Raw genomic sequence first — 18411 nt, forward strand, 5'->3', positions numbered from 1 at the left:
TGATACAACACACAGTTAGCTGCCCTCCCACCAGGACTGTGCTAGAGTACGTGCTGGGGGTGGCCATCAGGAGGTATGGGACTTCCTGCCCACTAGTTCAGCAACCCGGGAGGCGGGGCACGGTCAGGGGAAGGGAGTGGCGGCATCACACATGGAGGAGAGTTGAGACTGGACCTGTGACAGGCAACAGGAGACAAGGGAGAGAGGACACGACCGGGGCCTGAGCTCTGCCTGTGGAGAGCTGCACCAACCTAGCTGTGCTACCATCTGCCCCGGAGGACACCTCCTGCAGCGGCGGCTCCTATGTTAGCCGCAGACCACAGGTGGCGTCACGAATACAAACTCTTCTCCCCTGTAAATATTCCCTTCATCAATCTTTATTGCCACCGCCAGGGTCACGGAACCGAGCCTGGCTGCTGTGACATATCACTCCCCTACTTTGGCCTGGCCCAGAGTAACCCCCCAAGACCCCATAGGTGAGCCAGTTGTAGGGGACAACACCTCCTTCTACAGAAGTAAAAAAAATAATAATCTCATGAAAAGCTATTTTGAAAGGTTGGCAAGTTTGTTATATGCTATAGTAAAGATATGGATATCTGTGGAGGGGTCATTTGTACAGGACTATCCTCAATGGACCATAGTGGAGAGTCACCGCAGAGTAGAGCTCTCACTGTGGTGGATCGGACATTTCCATACATTATATTACCAATCATTTCAGGTAACTCTACATCTTCCCTAAATAGTTTTATCATGTTATTTACTGTGAGACTATGAAGATGAAGGGAGAGACCCCACTTAAAGAAAAGATTCCAACTAGAAAGGTGTACATACCCTGTTTTTCCAAAAATAAGCCCTACCCCAAAATAAGCCCTAGTTCAATAATAAACTGTCGATGCAGCTAAACAAGTAAGAAACTACTGCAGGACACTTCATTATAGAATGCAGACACCCCCAAAAGAGAGAACACACAAGACCCCACAATCATACTCACCAGATGCTGAACAGGAGGACCTGCAGTGGAACGCACACACAATCAGATCGCTCACCCACACACAAGAGATTGCACGCACACACACATGCACACACACACACGCACACATCAGATCTGGTGATACCGATTGCTTCTGACCGGCAGAGAATCTTGGACGCAGTGCAGTGGAATACATAGGGGAGCTGCGGTCGAGCGCATTGATGCATTCCCCTGCCGAGTTCTCCATGTGTTCCACTGCAGGTCCTCACGCTCCCATGCACTTCGTCCCATCTTCCCCTGCTGGCCGGCAGCAATCTATATCGCCGGGTGTGGTAATTGAGTGTGTGTGTTATCTGATGTATGTGAGTGTGTTGGCCAGAAGCAGGGGAGGACGGCGTGCATCATACCTGCTGGGAGCATCCGCCAAAGATTACAGGAGGAGCTGGGAGCCACGCAGACATCCAAGCCCTGCTAAGTATGATTCTCCTGGGAAGGGCGGGTCACCTTTTTTTGGTGGGTAAACTAAAGCGGGCTTTACACGCTACGATATCGCTAACATATTATCGTCGGGGTCATGGTGTTTGTGACGCACATCCGGCGCCGTTAGCGACATCGCAGCATGTGACACCTATTAGCGACCTTAAACGATCACAAAAGTGGTCAAAATCGTTGACCATGGAGAGATCGTCCTGAAACAAAAAATTGATTAGCAATGTTGTCCGTCATTTCTGCGGCAGCACACATCGCTATGTGTGACACCGCAGGAACGATGAACATCTCCTTACCTGCGTCCACCGGCAATGCGGAAGGAAGGAGGTGGGCGGCATTTTCCGGCCGCTCATCTCCGCCCCGACGCTTCTATTGGGCGGCCGTTTAGTGACGCCGCAGTGATGTCGCTATGACGCCTCCCCCTTGAAGGAGGGATTGTGCGGCAGTCACAGCGATGTCACAGCACAGGTATGTGCGCGTGACGCTGCCGTAGCGATAATGTTCCCTATGGCAGCGATCACACAATATCCCCCACACGACGGGGGCGGGTGCTATCGCGCTTGACATCGCTTGCAATTGCTAGCGATATCGTAGCGTATAAAGCCCGCTTTACTCTAACGGTGTTTCACCAAGATCAAGATCTACCCAAAAATAAGCCCTAGTGCTTTTTTCAGGGCCAAAAAAATATAAGATAGTGACTTATTTTTTAAAAAACACGGTATATAGTAATTGAAAATTGACATATCTTTTTATGGAGGAGCTTCACTGAACCATATTTCTGGCAACAACACAAGATGTTTGGTTTTTAGAAAATTCTAGAGGTGATTAAATCTTCAAACCAGACAAATTGCCAATTTTTACAAGGAAATTACATTCACTTTGAAATTACTGTCTACAAATTGAATGTCTGTCCAGACCCCAGAGCATAATAACCGTAGGGAGTAAATAAAAAAATGATTACTCACCAGTGGTGCTCTCCGCGGAGCCTGCAGCCTGGTCCTCAACTCCTCTTCTTTTCCTTTTTACCCATTGCACACATCCTCTTCAGACTCTTCATGCCTGGAAATGGCTTTCATCTCAACTATGCCTCTGACTAAAAACATTGTGTGTTGAGACATCATGTGTCGAGATCAAGCGGGAAGCTGTGATCTGGATTGAAGAAGTCAAACAGGATGAGTGTGATGGGATTAGGAGAAAAGAAGAGGTGTTGAGGACCGGATAAGGGGCTATGGGGACAGTAGGACAAGTGAGCAGAGAGGTGAGCACTAAAGTTGAGCGAATACCTAACTATTCGTACTCGCTATACACATAACGAGTACTGTAAATATATATTGAAACATTACATAAACTCTTTTTGGTTACATTCAAATTCATAAATATTTTAAAGATAAAGATAAAAACAGGGCCCCTGTCACTCGGATTTTCCCTTATGAGCTGCGGCCACCACCAGTGAGCCCTTATAGACAGCGTTCATCTAGTTCAAAAATTCCTTCCCTACTCCTAAGGCTGGTCAACTATCTACCTGTAATACTTCTTTTATATCTAATTCTACCGCCTTAATCCTTGATTAACAGCTCTGGTGGAAAGGTGCGCTGTACTCCTCCGCCAAGCTAAAGATGCTCCAACTGCTTAACCTTGGTTTGAAAAGTGAATTTTTGCTTACAAACTCCCTTTAATGTTCTCCAATGTCAAGTTGAACTCAAGAAAAGTGATTGACAATCTTTGAATTTCTTTTTTTCAAAGGAAGAGAAGAATGACAAGACAGCTTTTACCATAACAAATCTTGTAACAACCGTGCATGACATGTTTCTTGGCGGTTCCGAGACTACTTCAATTACAGTAAACTTTGGTTTCTTATTACTTGCAAAGCATCCAGAGATACAAGGTATGTAGTCAGGTGTATAAAATCTGGTACCTCCACATATGCCCTTCAAATATTTGAGATAGTCTTTCATAAACAGATTCAGAACAACCCAATGTGTCGCTAGAAAACTCCTTATAATGGCATGTGTCATACAAGATGTTTTTAGGTTATGGGATTTACTTCCAAGACATTGATAGATTTTTGTAAAACAGGATGATACATTTTAAAATGAAAAATTCATATCTGTAACTCAGAGATGTTCTTTCGGCCAACACACCAATCAACTGCCCCTTCAAAGAGCTAATTAAGTTCCCCAGACTGAGAGTGGGACCCCCATTGATCTGATATGGAATACTTATATTCAGGATATGCTAACACTATTGAGATCTTGAAAACCCCTTCAACCTTTCTATTCTTTTATGAATACCATAGAGTAAATATAACCATAACCATAACCATTTTTAAGTTGTCGATGTCAAAGTCATCTTCAATTATGATTTATTATTAAAGATGAGCAAATAATTTCTTAATTAATCAAATTTGTTACAAAGTTGTCAAACATTTTAGATTCAAGGAAATCCAAAATGATTTGCTCTTCAATTTGCATGAATCCAGCAAAATGATGGCCAGCTGGACACCATGTCTACTGACTGATTCGAGTAAATTTGACCAAAACCAATTTCGAGATATTCGCTCCATTTTATTTCTTATCCAACACCTTACGTTTTATTTGCTATGCCAACTATTCTAGAAGCTTTAAACAACATAAGCCGACTATCTGTACATTTTATTTATTCACCAACAGATAAAGTTCATAGGGAGATTGACCAAGTGATTGGACGAGAGAAGGAGCCCAGGGCAGACGACAGGAACCATATGCCCTACACTAATGCTTTCCTACATGAGATACAGAGATATAGTGATGTCTTCCCAATGGGCGTTGTTCGATCAACCACAAAGCATGTGAACTTTTATGGCTACGACATCCCCAAGGTAAACCTCTGGAATTAATGTGGTGACATCAAGACTTGGAACTTCTCAAGAGAACTTCTAAGTATGTTGTTTTCCAACAATGGAGATGATCAAATTCATCCAATTATGAAGATCTTCCTAACTATTCAAACTTCTAACATATTTTTGCATTTAGAAGTTTAGCGGTCTATGGTGTTTGAGGTTAATATCTTATACAAGTGTAACATTCATTAAAATTACAAGTGTGGCAAAGTGAGCTGCGTAGCATCACCCCTCATTAATTTGGTATTAGGGCAGAAACGTTATGGGGCTTTATCACTAAGAAATGACACTCTAAGCGCGTCAATCTTTGGTTCAATCTTTGCTACATCTGGTAGTCAAGGTTGTGAGAAATTAATGTGTAACTTAGTCTTGAAAGCCTTTTCATATGTGGTAGCACCTTAAAAGTCTGATAGTCCCAAATGATCACTGAAGGCACACAGAGGAGAAGATAGTGATGGGAGTTTGGACTCAACAGAACATCCCACACCTACCTGAAGGGTTTTTAGCTTCAAATGAGTTGGGATCTCTGGGTACTGTATAGTCTTTACTAATGTTTGAGAAATAAGAATGTAGTCAACTTCCTTCTATAAAATGTTATGGTTGTATCTATAACAAACTGCTACATGGTTTCAAAGCAACTGGTGAAGACAACTTTGGACAAATAAATAACAGAAGTTTTTCAGAATGACTATGCCTTAATGGAAAATCATCATCAGTCTTGATTAGAGATGAGCGGACATGTGGAGGTTCAGGTTCTCCAGGTTCAGCCGGACTTTAGATAAAGTTCAGTTTGGGACCCGGACTTGACCTAAACCCCAGCGGAAGTCACTAATTGGGCAGCTTGGCTCTCTGCCCACATAAAGCCAGCCCTAAACAGTTCACATCATTTTACATCCGATAACGTTGTTGTTACCCCAAGTACGAAACATTCCAACACTGGAAGCGGCTCGCACTGGGCTGAGAACTGAGCGTACATGAGCACAGCGAAGCTCGTACGAGTGGTTTGTGTCAGGCTACCACCAGAGGGAGCTGGAGCCCTGCAGGAAAAGACACTAGACAGAGCTGAATCAGCATGGAGGTGGACACACATTGTGTGCTGGAGCACTGCCCTGCAGAGTCAGCCAGAATACAGAGGTCACGGGGCATGCGGGGTATGGTCAGGCAGGCCAGGTCATACACAGTACCGTAAGAAAGAAGACTGGAGGAACAAGCAAAAGCAGGGTCGAGGTCAGGCCGAGGTCAGTACCAGCGGAAGCAACCGAAAGGGGAGGTAGGAGAAGTGGGAACGACCGGGGCTATTGTGGGAAGGAAGGAGGTGGGATGGAACACAGACAGAGCACAGGGGAAGGATGGATCAGGAAACACAGGGACCAGCAATCACAGGCAAAGCAGTGCAAAGCTTATAGCCGGTGCTGGTTTACCAGAGATGACAGAATTTAAAGCATCCAAGCCCCGGAAGTGAGGCCCGAGAGAAGGCTCTGCCCCGTAGCTATGTGGACAGGGAGGTGGAACCATGACAGTTTACATATGGAAAACATCCGAACTCCAAACGTGAACGCTGAATTTTTTTTCTGTAAAGTCTGTAATTGGTAAGAAAACTGAACTTTGAAGTTTGGGTCCACTCATCTCTCTAGTCTTGGTTTTCTTTTTTTGCAATCTTTTTAAAAAAATCAGAAAAAGTAATTCCTCAGATTATTCCTCTGAATAATCTGTGTCTTGAGTAACAAGTGGGTGCTAATATTTTCTTTTCAAAGGGGTGTATCCCTACACAATCTGACACCACCATCACTGATTGGATAAAGTCAGATTACGGAGGAATATGCTCATTTACTGAAAACACCCAACTGTCGATTTGTTCATAGGATGCTAGGATGCCATAAACAGCCCCTTAAATGGAACCTATCGTCAGGTTTTTGCTATGTAATCTAGGAATTACATAGCAAAAACCTGATGATAGATTCCTTTTAGGAGGCTGCTTATGGCATCCTTTACTCTCGTAATAGACCTAAAACACATGCTATGATAAAACCAATCAGCAGAAGACAACACTTGTTATGTGTATTCATTATTTCTTGTTTCTTCCCAGGGTACAGATGTTCTTCCCCTGTTGACCACTGTATTGCGGGACCCCTCACATTTCGAAAAACCGGAAGAGTTCAACATCAATCACTTTATGGATGAGGACAATAAATTTAAGAAAAATAATGCCTTTATGCCATTTTCTGCAGGTTTGGATGTTTGACTGTTTGACATCTACCAAAAAACTCCTTTTACATATATATATATATATATATATATATATATATATATATATATATATATATATAAATATAAACTGGATATAGTTGGAATATTCTCATCTACAAATTATTTTTCTACAAGGAGAAGCTATGTTTGGCTCATAAACTTGAGCGAACTGAATCAAGGTGAAACTAATTCACTTCGACTTTAGTAAAAAAAAATTTGGTGTTTTGATTCAAGTCACTATACAAAAGATCGGTCTTGCTTGATTCTTTTTAGGGTAAAAGGGGTTAAAAAGCCATAATCGCCTTACCGATCCCCACCTGGTCTTCCACTGGCTCACCTCCTCTCTCAGGATCTGGTCATCTCTTCCATTTTCGGACGGAACTCCCGGCACTGAGTAGATCTCAAGTGACATCATGATGGTGCGGGTTGACTCAGGTCATGATGACGTCACATAAAGCCTAGACAGGTGCAAAGAGTGAAGAAGACTGAAGATGGAAGAGAAGACCGGAGACAAGTAGGACTCGAGCCACTGGAGGACTGGATGGGGAACTGTGATGCCAGGACAGATGAGAGACAAGTTGAGTGTGAAATGTGAAATGTTAAATGTTGGGGTTTTTTTTAGCTTTTGTCTAGTTTTAGCCCCCCAGTTTATTGTTCAATGGGGTCCGGATAGATCTCAGCACTAATTAAGCAATTTTTACCGGCAATTCAATTCACACCTGAATAAATTATTATTATTATTATTTATTATTATAGCACCATTTATTCCATGGCGCTTTACAAGTGAATAAATTGAAAGTAAATTAAATTTTCAAGCCAAATTCAAGCGAATTTTGCAAATCACATTTCTGAATCTCTAATGAGTGATGTCCATACTTTAGAAAACGTTTTTGACTATATGAGAGTAGTATGAACTTTACATTTTCATTTGTCCTTTTACAGCATCTTATCCAATCCAAAAAACAGGAGAAAGAAAAAGTGGTTTTATTGTTAACGCGATTCAGAGCCAATCTAATTCCTTCCTCAGGACATTGTGGTTGTCCCAAGGAAAGAGTTGGATTGACTTTGAAACGCATTGATAATAAAATCACTTTTTATCCTTTTTCTTGGACCTTTTTTTGGATAGCCTCAAAGCAGAATCTTCCATTTTTCCTTGCTCTTCCTTCATATACATTATGGATGCTGCAGCAGCTGGACCTTTACCATACTAGTGGTTACTAGTGTTGAGCGGACCCGGACTGTAAATGTCCGGATCCGCACGGTTTCAGTGCTATCTTCGGGGACGACCCGGACGCGGGATTCCAGGTGCACGATCCGGAAATTTATTTTTGTTTTTGTTTTTTTTTTCTCTCTCTGTCTCTCTCGGATTCCGTATCGGATCGGACTGATTGTTCAATCCGCTGGACCTGGATTATTAGCCATCCGCTTAACTCTAGTGGTAACATCTCACACAACCACTTTCGGTCAGCACTACACTAGCTTTCTTTCCACAGTATACCTGGATATAACCCTATTAAGCTTTGTGTTTTTTTGTCTACGCTTTTACAGAATGTTGACATATTTGATGAAGGTTACCTGCTCTAGAAGTGGAAAACCTTTGCAAAGAGCAGTATCTTTGATGGACTCTGCACTTTTGCATCATACATTTACTAAATTGGCACTATGCAGAACCATATTTCTCCATTAGTGGGCACTACAAGAAATCACATCTAATTACTGCAGGTTGTCTCTAGCAGACATGTAGCAATCAGCTGATTCTATTTGGAAACCAATCTGTACAGATGGGACAATCCCATAAATGGTGGCTCCATAGCATCTGAATATAAAATGTAAAGCTGCAAAAGGAATAACTGGATTTCCCTTCCAACAAACTATTGGCTTTGGTATATCATGGTCTATGTCTTGTGAACACCAAACTTATAGGGGCCCTGTCATCTGATTCATGCTGCACAAACCAAAGGTAGCTAGAGATCAGACTAGTCCGGTGCTCCTCCAGCCGGCTCCTCCCAACGCTGCTGCTGGTGACTGACAGGTCACTCCCAATGTATATATGACGGTAATATAGCTAGAAAAACAGAAGCACTGATAGGGTCTTACCAGATACACAAACAAGGTAATATATGATATAATACACTCACCAGATGTGGTTGTGAAGGGTCACAACCACCGTAGATAGCATGAGATAATGGCGGCTGCTGCGGCCCCACATGGAAATCAAAGCAGGAGGAGAAAAAGGGTTAATGTCGCGCAATCCACCAGAATAAGATGCGGAAATGTTGATAGATTAATAACTCTTTTATTCCATAGGTCTATGCATTTCGAGGTATGAAAACCTCTTTCTCAGGACCAGAATATCAACAATCTGTTTGATATTCTCAATCTGTTTGATATTCTGGTCCTGAGGAAGAGGTTTTCATACCTCGAAACGAGTAGACCTATGGAATAGAAGAGTTATTAATCTATCAATATTTCCACATCTTATTCTGGTGGATTGCGTGGCATTAACCCTTTTTCTCCTCCTGCTTTGAAGATGTATATATGACGAGGAGAACTGTCAAACACCTGCACCATCACTGGGAAGAGCTGGATCTTTAGAGTTTATTTTCTCTAAAACACCAAATTGTTTCAGAAGAAAATATACCGGAGTGCAATTGTGCAGCCAGTCTCCGATTCATACTGCCAATTGTTTCGGCAGCATGAATCAGATGACAGTGTCTCATCAAAGGGATTCTCCAGGAATTTGATATTGATGGCTCAGTCTTAACGAACGTCATAAATATCAAACTGTGGAGCCTCACTAATCATTTGTTTGGCAGATGGATGTGCTCGGTGTACAGAGCTGAACAGTTCTAGTTTTGTTCACTGCATACATCCAACCACCTTGGAAGCTGCACACAGGTGATCAATGGAAGCGCTCAGTATCAGACCGCCAATGATTTCATATTGATGACGTGGTCTAAACATTACTATATTACCATGTTTCACAGAAAATAAGACCTACTCCAAAAATAAGCCATTGTAGGATTTTTCTGTAGTTTTTTTATATTATGATTATAATATAAACCCTACTCTAAAAATAAGTTGTGGATCTTCATACTAATAGTATCCTCAAACAGGACTTGGACAACCTTTTAAGGATATGTAACGTTTAATGGCGTCCGTTGCACCATTGTGTTTGTGTAAGTGACCCGCCCCAGGGCCGTGGGGTACTCGGTTTCGGGTGTTGGTTAATGGGATTATGTCACGGGGGCCTGTGCCCGGTTCCGTGGCCCTGGTGGTCGCTGAATGTCAATAAATAATAAAAATAAAAAAAATAAATAAATAAAAAAAATAATAAAGAAAAATAAATAAATAAATAAATAAATAAAAGTATTTTGTGACGCCACCTACGGTTCCAGTATGGTTACTGGGGCTGCAGGTCAGATCTCTGGGGTGATGGTTAGGCAGCCAGTGGTTTACGCTTCCCGTAGGTGAAGCAGGGTTCCCAGGGCAGTTTTAGTAGTACACAGATATGGCGGTTTTTCTTCAGAGCCTTTTCAACTGTCACTTTAGTGCAGCAGCCTATGGCTCCTCAGATGAAGAAATAAAGTGCGTCACACCAATTCATTAACTCTGACCAGATTTTACTTGCAGGTGTTAAAAATGGGTTCAGTTTCTGATGTTACAGTTTTTGGTGATCTGGGAACAGTTTAGGATCTCTATGCCAGGTTAGTTGTGTGGCCTCCCTGCTGCGCTGTGTCTCTCATTGGTCCTAGGCTGCCTGTAGCTATACCTTGTCCCTCTCTCACTGTCTTCACCTGTATGGCAGGTGGCGGGAGCTTCTCTAAGGGGCACTACTGTACTCACTGCGGTCCCTAAGCTCTGTGTAGCGGCTTTGCCTTCAGATGCTGCTGCGGCCAGGAGATCTGCAGTCTCCCTGGCCCCCGGTCTTTATTGCTGGGTAGATTAGATCCCTCACAATCTCGGACACCGGTGTCCGATAATCAGCGCTGTTCCTTGGGGATGAACCGGTCGGGCTCCACCTCCCTGGTCACTCCTCTTTTGCCTCACTCTTGATCCCTCAGGCGGTCACACAGTTACTTGTGCGGGCTAAGCACTGCCCTCCCCATTTTGATGTCTCCCCTCACTCTCTGCTCGCACAGTCTCCTTTTCTCCAACTGTCAACTGTCTCTCTGACTCCGCCTCCAAACCTGGCTTTAAAGGGGACCTCACCTGAACTCGACTTGTAGAGCTCCCCCTCCAGGCTTGGAGTGGAAATGTTGTATGTGGGATTGCCTGATGTGGAGATCCTTCCCTGCCCAGGTACAGGTATATTTGTGGCAACTGAACCCTGGGGTGCCACATAAGCTCTGGAAGTTTATAGTCACATGCCGGCTATTTAATGCAATGAATATTCGCTGCTTCTCCCGCCCACCCCTTTGTAACGACATCAGTGATTGGAATGTGTTTAAATAAAAAATGAATATTCAGCCCCTTTCCCTGTTCATATTCCCACCCACTTCTGTGTTGGCATCAGTGTTTGGACTGCGTGTTAATTGCAAATTAATATTCACCCCTTTCCCCCGCCCATATTCTCGCCCAAGCTCTGTGCCACGTTAGTGATTCATTCATACTTCCATATTACTGTCCTGGGATTGCAGCACAACTCTTGCACTGGCCGACAGCTCTCTTGACCTGAGAGCGATGGCATTTACAGTATTTCTAGGCCACTATCATGCTCGGGTCAGGAGAGCTGCCGGCTAGTCCAAAAATTGTGATGCGATTCTCAGGCAGTGATACGGCAGTCTTACTGAATCACCAATGCCGGCGCAAAGGGGTGGGCGGGGAAAAGGGGTGAATATTTATTTACAATTAACTCATTATAATCGGTGACACTGGTGCAATGGGCTGGGTAGGGAAAGGGAGTGAATATTCATCTTTCTTTAAAGGGCGACTGATGCCAGTAGAAAATATAAGACATCTTCTGAAAATAAGCCCTAGCGCAACTTTTGGAGCCAAATATAATATAAAAGCATGTCTTATTTTTGGGGAAACACTGTAGTTTTTAAAAACCTCTTTAAGTCCATACATATGATCATAGTTTTAAATTCCCCATAGGGCTACATGGTGATATATAAATGCCTTCTTATGGAAGCGATTCACTTTGCTAATCTACTGTACTTTAATTTCCCATCATTACAGGGAAGAGAGCATGCGTCGCTGAAAGCTTGGTGCGGCTGGAGCTTTTCATTTTCTTTACAGTCATCCTGCAAAAATTCACCGTGAAGCCGACAGTGGACCCCAAGGATTTTGATATCTCGCCTATAGAAAGTGGTTTTGAAAATATTCCTCCAGCCCATAAAATTCGATTCATTGAGCGAACCCTTGAAAGTTAGGTCAAGTTTGGTCAATATAATTGTGTAAACAGACTAAACCTTCATTTACAATGGCTTGAAATAGTATTCATACCCCGTGAAGATTTTCCTTTTTTTTTCATGTTGCACCCACAAACTAAAATGTATTTTTGGAGGGATTTTATGTGATTTACCAACACTAGGTAGCAAGAATTTGTGAAGCATAAAAGAAATGATACCTGGATTTCTAAATATGTTAAAAAAAGTAATCTAAAAGCTGTGAGATGCATTTGTATTCAGACCCTTGTCATCTGACACCCCTAGATCCTGAGTTACCAATTACCTCCAGAAGTCACATAACTAGTACATTGAGTTCACCTTTGTGTATTTAAAGGGGTTGTCCACTACTTTGGCATTGATGGTCTATGCTTAGTATGGGGTTTGACACCCCACACCCCCGCCGATCAGCTGTTCTGTTCCCGGAGGCGGCAGCAGGCAGCTGGAAATGCTTAATTCAGGTGCTGTACCATCTTCTGATAGTGGCTGCACATCTGCCCCTCATTCTAATTAATAGGAGGCGGATGTGCAGTACCCAGCCACGGCCGCTATCAGAAGACGGAGCAGCTCCGGAACTGAGCATTTCTGGCAATGTGCTACCACTGTCGGGACCGGGAGCAGCTAATCAGTGGGGGTGCAGCATGTCAGACCTGGCCGATCAGACATTAATGACCTATCCTAAGGATAGGCCCTCAATGTCAAAGTAGTGGACAACCTCTTTAATTCTTAGGATAACTACACCTGTTCTGTGAAGGCCTCGGAGGTTTGTTTGAGAACATCAAACAATAATATTTTGACTACTTTACAACACAATGCATGGTTTTCCTGTGAACCCCATATCCAATATTTCTCATTTTTACTCCATGTCTCAACTTTATAGATGCAACCTTATATTCTGGAGGATTAGTGCCGTGAGCAGAGCACTTTAGACCTTAGCGAGGGAAGGGACTACCTGCAATTCTACAACTGTTCTACTATTTTCAGAAAACCACTACTATGACTACTCTCATAAAAATGTTTTTATTAAATTTCATAAATATTAAAACAGAACATTTGTAGTGTTCTTATTTTTCAAATTTGTAGATCGCATAGTCATACATATAAAGTGCAGGTGTAAACCAAGGTTATACCCACGCCTGAGCGTAGCCTCGGACAGTGGTTGATACAGAGGGGGACAGAATATAGTTGTTACTAGATCACTGTCAGGCTGATACTCGTTTGATGTGTTAGTGAATAGATGTACTAGCCTCTCTCTACTTGAGGTATATGTAACCCTCACTGTCCTTGTCGACCTCCAGCAGGGATAACCACCACCAGAAAAGTGATAAGGTGCATACATATAGAACCGTAGACAAACAAAAATAGTAATGCGATAGATGTCCAGGGTTCTTATATTAGGTATAGGTTCCCTAATAGAAAGGTACTGGATAGGTTAGGTAAGAGCCTGGAGTTCCACTGCGCTTATGGATCCCCCTGCTCTCCTGACGCGTTTCACCCCCCCTAACGCAGTAAAGGGGATCATCAGGGGATATGTTATGAGTCACTTCTCAAAATTGACACAGGGGAACCGGTCCTCTTATTCAAAGTAATGATGTATGTTCGCTTTTAATGTATAGTTGAATGAGAGGACTATTTAATGTCCAGGAGGTTAATGGAGTTATCAGAGGCTAGTCCCTGGATATGGACGTAGTAGTGTGCACACTTGTTTTTGAGTAGGCAGGTTCTTATGTCCACTCTGATTCTCAAGGAGATGTATAGTCTTATCTTACAGTTATATAGTATGGTATATTTGCCAATCCTCTTGGCAGATAACGAGGACAGACTAGGTTTTCTAGCGGTGTTTGGGAACCATCACATCACTCAAGAATTTGAATATACTAGTGACGCCTTTTGAAGAAAAATGTATGAAAGGTAATCTTTCCTTGCCTGTAAGGGAAAAATTCGTATGGTATCACGTTCCTGTATAGTGGTATCAGTCCAGATGTATATCTTCTATTCCTAGAGCTCTACCAGCAAGGACTGTAAGTCCCGAGTGACAGGCACTCTAACACACTGGGAGCTTACAGGTGATCCGTGCCGTCCTCTGTCTGTGGCTGCCGTCCAGACCACTCTACTATTTTCTTATTCAAAAATGTTACCAAATATGAGAGAAATTGTATATTGAACTGTTTAAAGTGACTGTAACCATCAAGTTGTTGTGCATCTGTGTGAAAAAAATAAATATCTTTGCTTTACACCAAAAAGGAAGGGTCTGTGATATTCTAGAGTGAGCAGCACTCACAATTTCCTAAAATCAGTAAGGTATTTTTTTTATATCCCCTAAACAATAATATAATGCATTGTTGGTGCAATATACTTTTGTGGATGCCCAGATCATAATTCTAGAAAAGGAATTGACAAAACATATTCTTTCCCCACCCATCACCCCTTTTTAGGACCCAAAGAATCATGAGGGTGACGACCATGACCTTCAAAATTCCAAAGGAATTTAAGGTTTTGCTTCAAGGGTCATACCGACTCAGAACTACCAAGTTTCTTAATTTTAAGACACTGAGTTGACCACAATTTTTCATTTTTCACTCAAAACACCGACAATTCAGCACACTCCATCTCCCAGTTGGACAACTGAGCTGTCACTCACCCAACTGACAACCCAGCACTCCCTGATCACTGAGCGGAGGAATGGTGACAATAGGGCTATTTGGTCAACTGTAAGATCGTACTTGAAAAACATGTCCATGACTTTGCATTGTGATAGTGTAAGGGTAAGTTCACACAGTGCGTTTTTCGTGGCGGTTTTGCGCGTTTTTCGGGTGCGTTTTTGCCCAGAAAACTGCATGACTTTGCATCCCCCACCAAAGTCTATGAGTTTTCATTTTTGCTGACTGCACACAGCGTTTCTTTTTCAGCTGCGTTTTTGTGGTGACCACAAAAACGCAGCATGTCAATTATTCCCACGTTTTTCACCGCATTTTTCATCCATTGAGTGCAATGGGATGTTGAAAGACGCAATGAGAAACGCAAATTGTTATTATAGCTGCATTTTGGTGCGTTTTGGTGCGTTTCTAAGACCAAAAACGCAGCTATAAACACAGGAGGTGGGTAGTAAAGTGACATGTATAGGAAGAGGATTCCTTCTGTCAGTAAATACAGAAGCGTGAATCCTCCCGGTACCGTCACCGCTGCTTCCACCTCCAGTCCTGTGCATGTATGCTGCCGTGCGGCACCATGTCTGGGCGGGAGGTGGAGGCAGCTGCGAAATCAAAAGTGAACAGTAGAAAAAAAAAGTCATTCTCACCTGTCTGCAGACTCCCGGTGCCATGTCCGCTCCCAGCTCCTCTCACGGTACCGCCGCTCCGGCTGTGTGCAGTCTCCCCGGGTACGTCCGATGGATGCAGGACCTGACGATGGATCACCTGATGCAGTCACCTGACGCTTCAGCTGATCATAAGTCTCGCGGTGATACCGGCGACCGGCTGGTTTCACCTATCAGCGGATGCCGTCAGGAGACTTCATCACTGATTACCGGCAGCTCCTGCAGCGATCGAACGGGATCAGACTCGCTCCAGGAGCTGCCGGTAATCAGCACATAAGTAAGTATTTTTATTTATTTTTTTTTGCACTGATGCATCAGCTGATTGTATAAACGGCTTTTATGCAATCAGCTGATGTGTGATGTGATTCAGGCACTTGAACCTGACACATCATCTGATCGCTTTGCCTTCCAGCAAACCGATCAGATGATATTGCATCCGGATTGGATGGTGCGGGACCCTTGACCCAAAATTACTGCGGAGGGGAGCGCTTTATTTCAATAAAGATGGAGTCACTAATTGTGTTGTGTTTTATTTCTAATAAAAATATTTTTCCGTGTGTTGTGGTTTTTTTATCTTTACTAGAAATTAATGATGGCCATGTCTAATATTGGCGTGACACCATGAATTTCGAGCTTAGGGCCAGCTGATAATATAAAGCTAGCCCTAACCCCATTATTACCCAGCAAGCCACCGTCACCAGGGCAGCTGGAAGAGTTGGATACAGCGCCAGAAGATGGCGCTTCTATGAAAGCGCCATTTTCTGGGGTGGCTGCAGACTGCAATTCGCAGCGGGGGTGCCCAGAAAGCATGGGCACCCTGCACTGTGGATTCCAATCCCCAGCTGCCTAGTTGTACCCGGCTGGACACAAAAATTAGGCGAAGCTCACGTCATTTTTTTTTAATTATTTCATGAAATTCATGAAATAATTAAAAAAAAGGGCTTCCCTATATTTTTGGTTCCCAGCCGGGTACAAATAGGCAGCTGGGGGTTGGGGGCAGCCCGTAGCTGCCTGCTGTACCCGGATAGCATATAAAAATATGGCGAAGCCCACGTCATTTTTTTTGTTTGGGGGGGCAAAGAAATCCTGCATACAGTCCTGGAAGGAATATGCTGAGCCTTGTAGTTCGACAGCTGCTGTCTGCTCTCCTGCATCCACTAGTGGATGGAGTATGCTGAGCCCTGTATGTCTGCTCCCCCTGACTCTCCCTCCAGCATACAGTCCTGGATGGAGCATGCTGAGCCTAGTAGTTCTGCATCTGTCTGCTCTCCTGCATACACTAGTGGAGAATGAAGAACATATGGAAGAAGGAAATGACATCAGACCTTTTTTTTTTTTTCCAACAATCTTTAATGGCAATGTTTACTGATAAAAAAACGCAGAAAAACGCAGTGAGAAAAAACGCAGCAAAACGCAGCTAAAAACACACCAAAACGCGGTAAAAACGCATGCGTGTTTTTCATGCGTTTTTAAAGACGTTTCTTGTGTTTCTCTTGCGTTTCTGTGCGTTTTTAGCGCTAAAAAACGCACAAAAACGCAGTGTGTGAACATAGCCTTAGGGAGTGGGAGCAAGCTACACCATCTGAAGGTATGTCTAGAAATGTTGGTCGAGAAGCACTGCCACTGGTAATAAAAACTACTGGGAATTGATGTTCAACAGGTTTGCTTCCTCAAGGGAAGAGTTTCAGAACAAAATCAGATCAGGTGATGGTTTTGGCCTAGTATAAAAGCTCGGAGAAAAGGAGCTAGAGCTCGTACCCTGGAAAGTTAGGTCAATGTAATTACATGAACACATCTGTCAGGGCCAGGCGGTCGGGCAGACCCAGGAGGTGGATCCACTGGGCCGAACTCTAAGATGGTGGTAAGGAGTCCGGTAGCTGAAGCACTATGGGCAGTAGAACAGTCCGTGCCAGTGAGTGTAACGAAGGAGTCCCTGGGACCGCGGAGTCACAGATGGTAGTCCGGGTGACGTAGCTCAGGTTCGGAAGCCGAGGTGATGTCAGGCGGGGTCCGGAACCTTTGGAGCGAGATGACGGGTCACCGCAGGGATCCGAGATGGTACGGACTGTCAGATGGCAGACGGACAGCGTGCGGGGTTCGGGATTCAGCAGGACCGGATGGCGAGGCAGGATCAGCTCTAGAAGAGAGATACGTGAGTATGGCAAGACGACACAAGGAGACCTGACTCCTAGCTTGGAAAACACGAAGATCAGGCCCCGCCCTCTTGGACAATACACCCCTTTATACCCTGTACCTGTTTAGCCTCATTTCCTGTTAATGGACGCTGGCCCTTTAAGAAAGGGTCAGTGACCGCGCGCGCGCCCTAATGCGCATGCGCGCAGCCCGGGTGCCAGAAGCCAGGGAAGGAGGCTGAGAAGAGGACGCAGGGGAGCCGGCCAGGGCCTGGGAAGCCGTCGGGCGCCGCGATCGGAGACCAGGGGGCCTGGGAAGGACGGGCACCGGAGCCAAGGACCCGGGGAGCGTGGCAGGTGAGCCGGGGAGCGGGGCTGAGGACCCGAGGAGCGGAGCGGAGGACCCGGGGAGGGGAGCCAAGGACCCGGGGAGCGTGACAGTACCCCCCCCCCACGCCCCCCTCCCCGCAACCGGGACATGAAGGCACGGATCAGAGGAGTGCCCACGTTCTCCCTGGGCTCCCAGGACCTATCCTCAGGACCATACCCCTCCCAGTCCACCAGGAAGAACTGTCGGCCTCGAACAGTCTTCATGGCCACGATATCCCTTACCGCATAGATGTCGTCATCGGCAATAGGTGGAGGAGCCGGACTGGCAGCAGCGGAGAAGGGACCAAGGACAACCGGCTTGAGCAGGGAGACGTGGAATGAGTTGGGTATCCTCATCGTGGCCGGGAGCTGTAGCTTGTAGGAGACCTCATTGATCTTGCAGAGGACCTTAAACGGCCCGATGTAGCGAGGGCCCAGCTTGTAGGAAGGTATCTTCAATCGGATGTACTGGGAAGCAAGCCAGACCAGGTCACCAGGAGAGAAACACGGAGGGTCCAGACGCCTCTTGTCAGCGTGTTTCTTCATCCGCTGGGAAGCGCGTCCAAGGGACGCCTTGACAGAGTCCCAAATGGTAGCGAAGTCACGGGCTACAGTATCAG

General features: G+C 44.4%; 1 protein-coding gene across 1 annotated transcript in view; it reads left to right on the forward strand.

Annotated features, from left to right (window-relative positions):
• The window catches only part of LOC142251102 (cytochrome P450 2G1-like), a 38948-nt gene extending 24731 nt beyond the window's left edge, over positions 1–14217 (forward strand). The window contains exons 6-9 of the mRNA XM_075323614.1: positions 3203–3344; positions 4129–4316; positions 6424–6565; positions 11766–14217. Coding sequence (XP_075179729.1) covers positions 3203–3344; positions 4129–4316; positions 6424–6565; positions 11766–11959 — 666 coding nt within the window. The 3' untranslated portion in view covers positions 11960–14217. The remainder of the gene's footprint in view (positions 1–3202; positions 3345–4128; positions 4317–6423; positions 6566–11765) is intronic.
• Positions 14218–18411: the final 4194 nt, after the last annotated feature.

The sequence above is a fragment of the Anomaloglossus baeobatrachus genome, chromosome 9 (assembly GCF_048569485.1).
Source record: "Anomaloglossus baeobatrachus isolate aAnoBae1 chromosome 9, aAnoBae1.hap1, whole genome shotgun sequence".
In the NCBI taxonomy this organism is placed as follows: Eukaryota; Metazoa; Chordata; class Amphibia; order Anura; family Aromobatidae; genus Anomaloglossus; species Anomaloglossus baeobatrachus.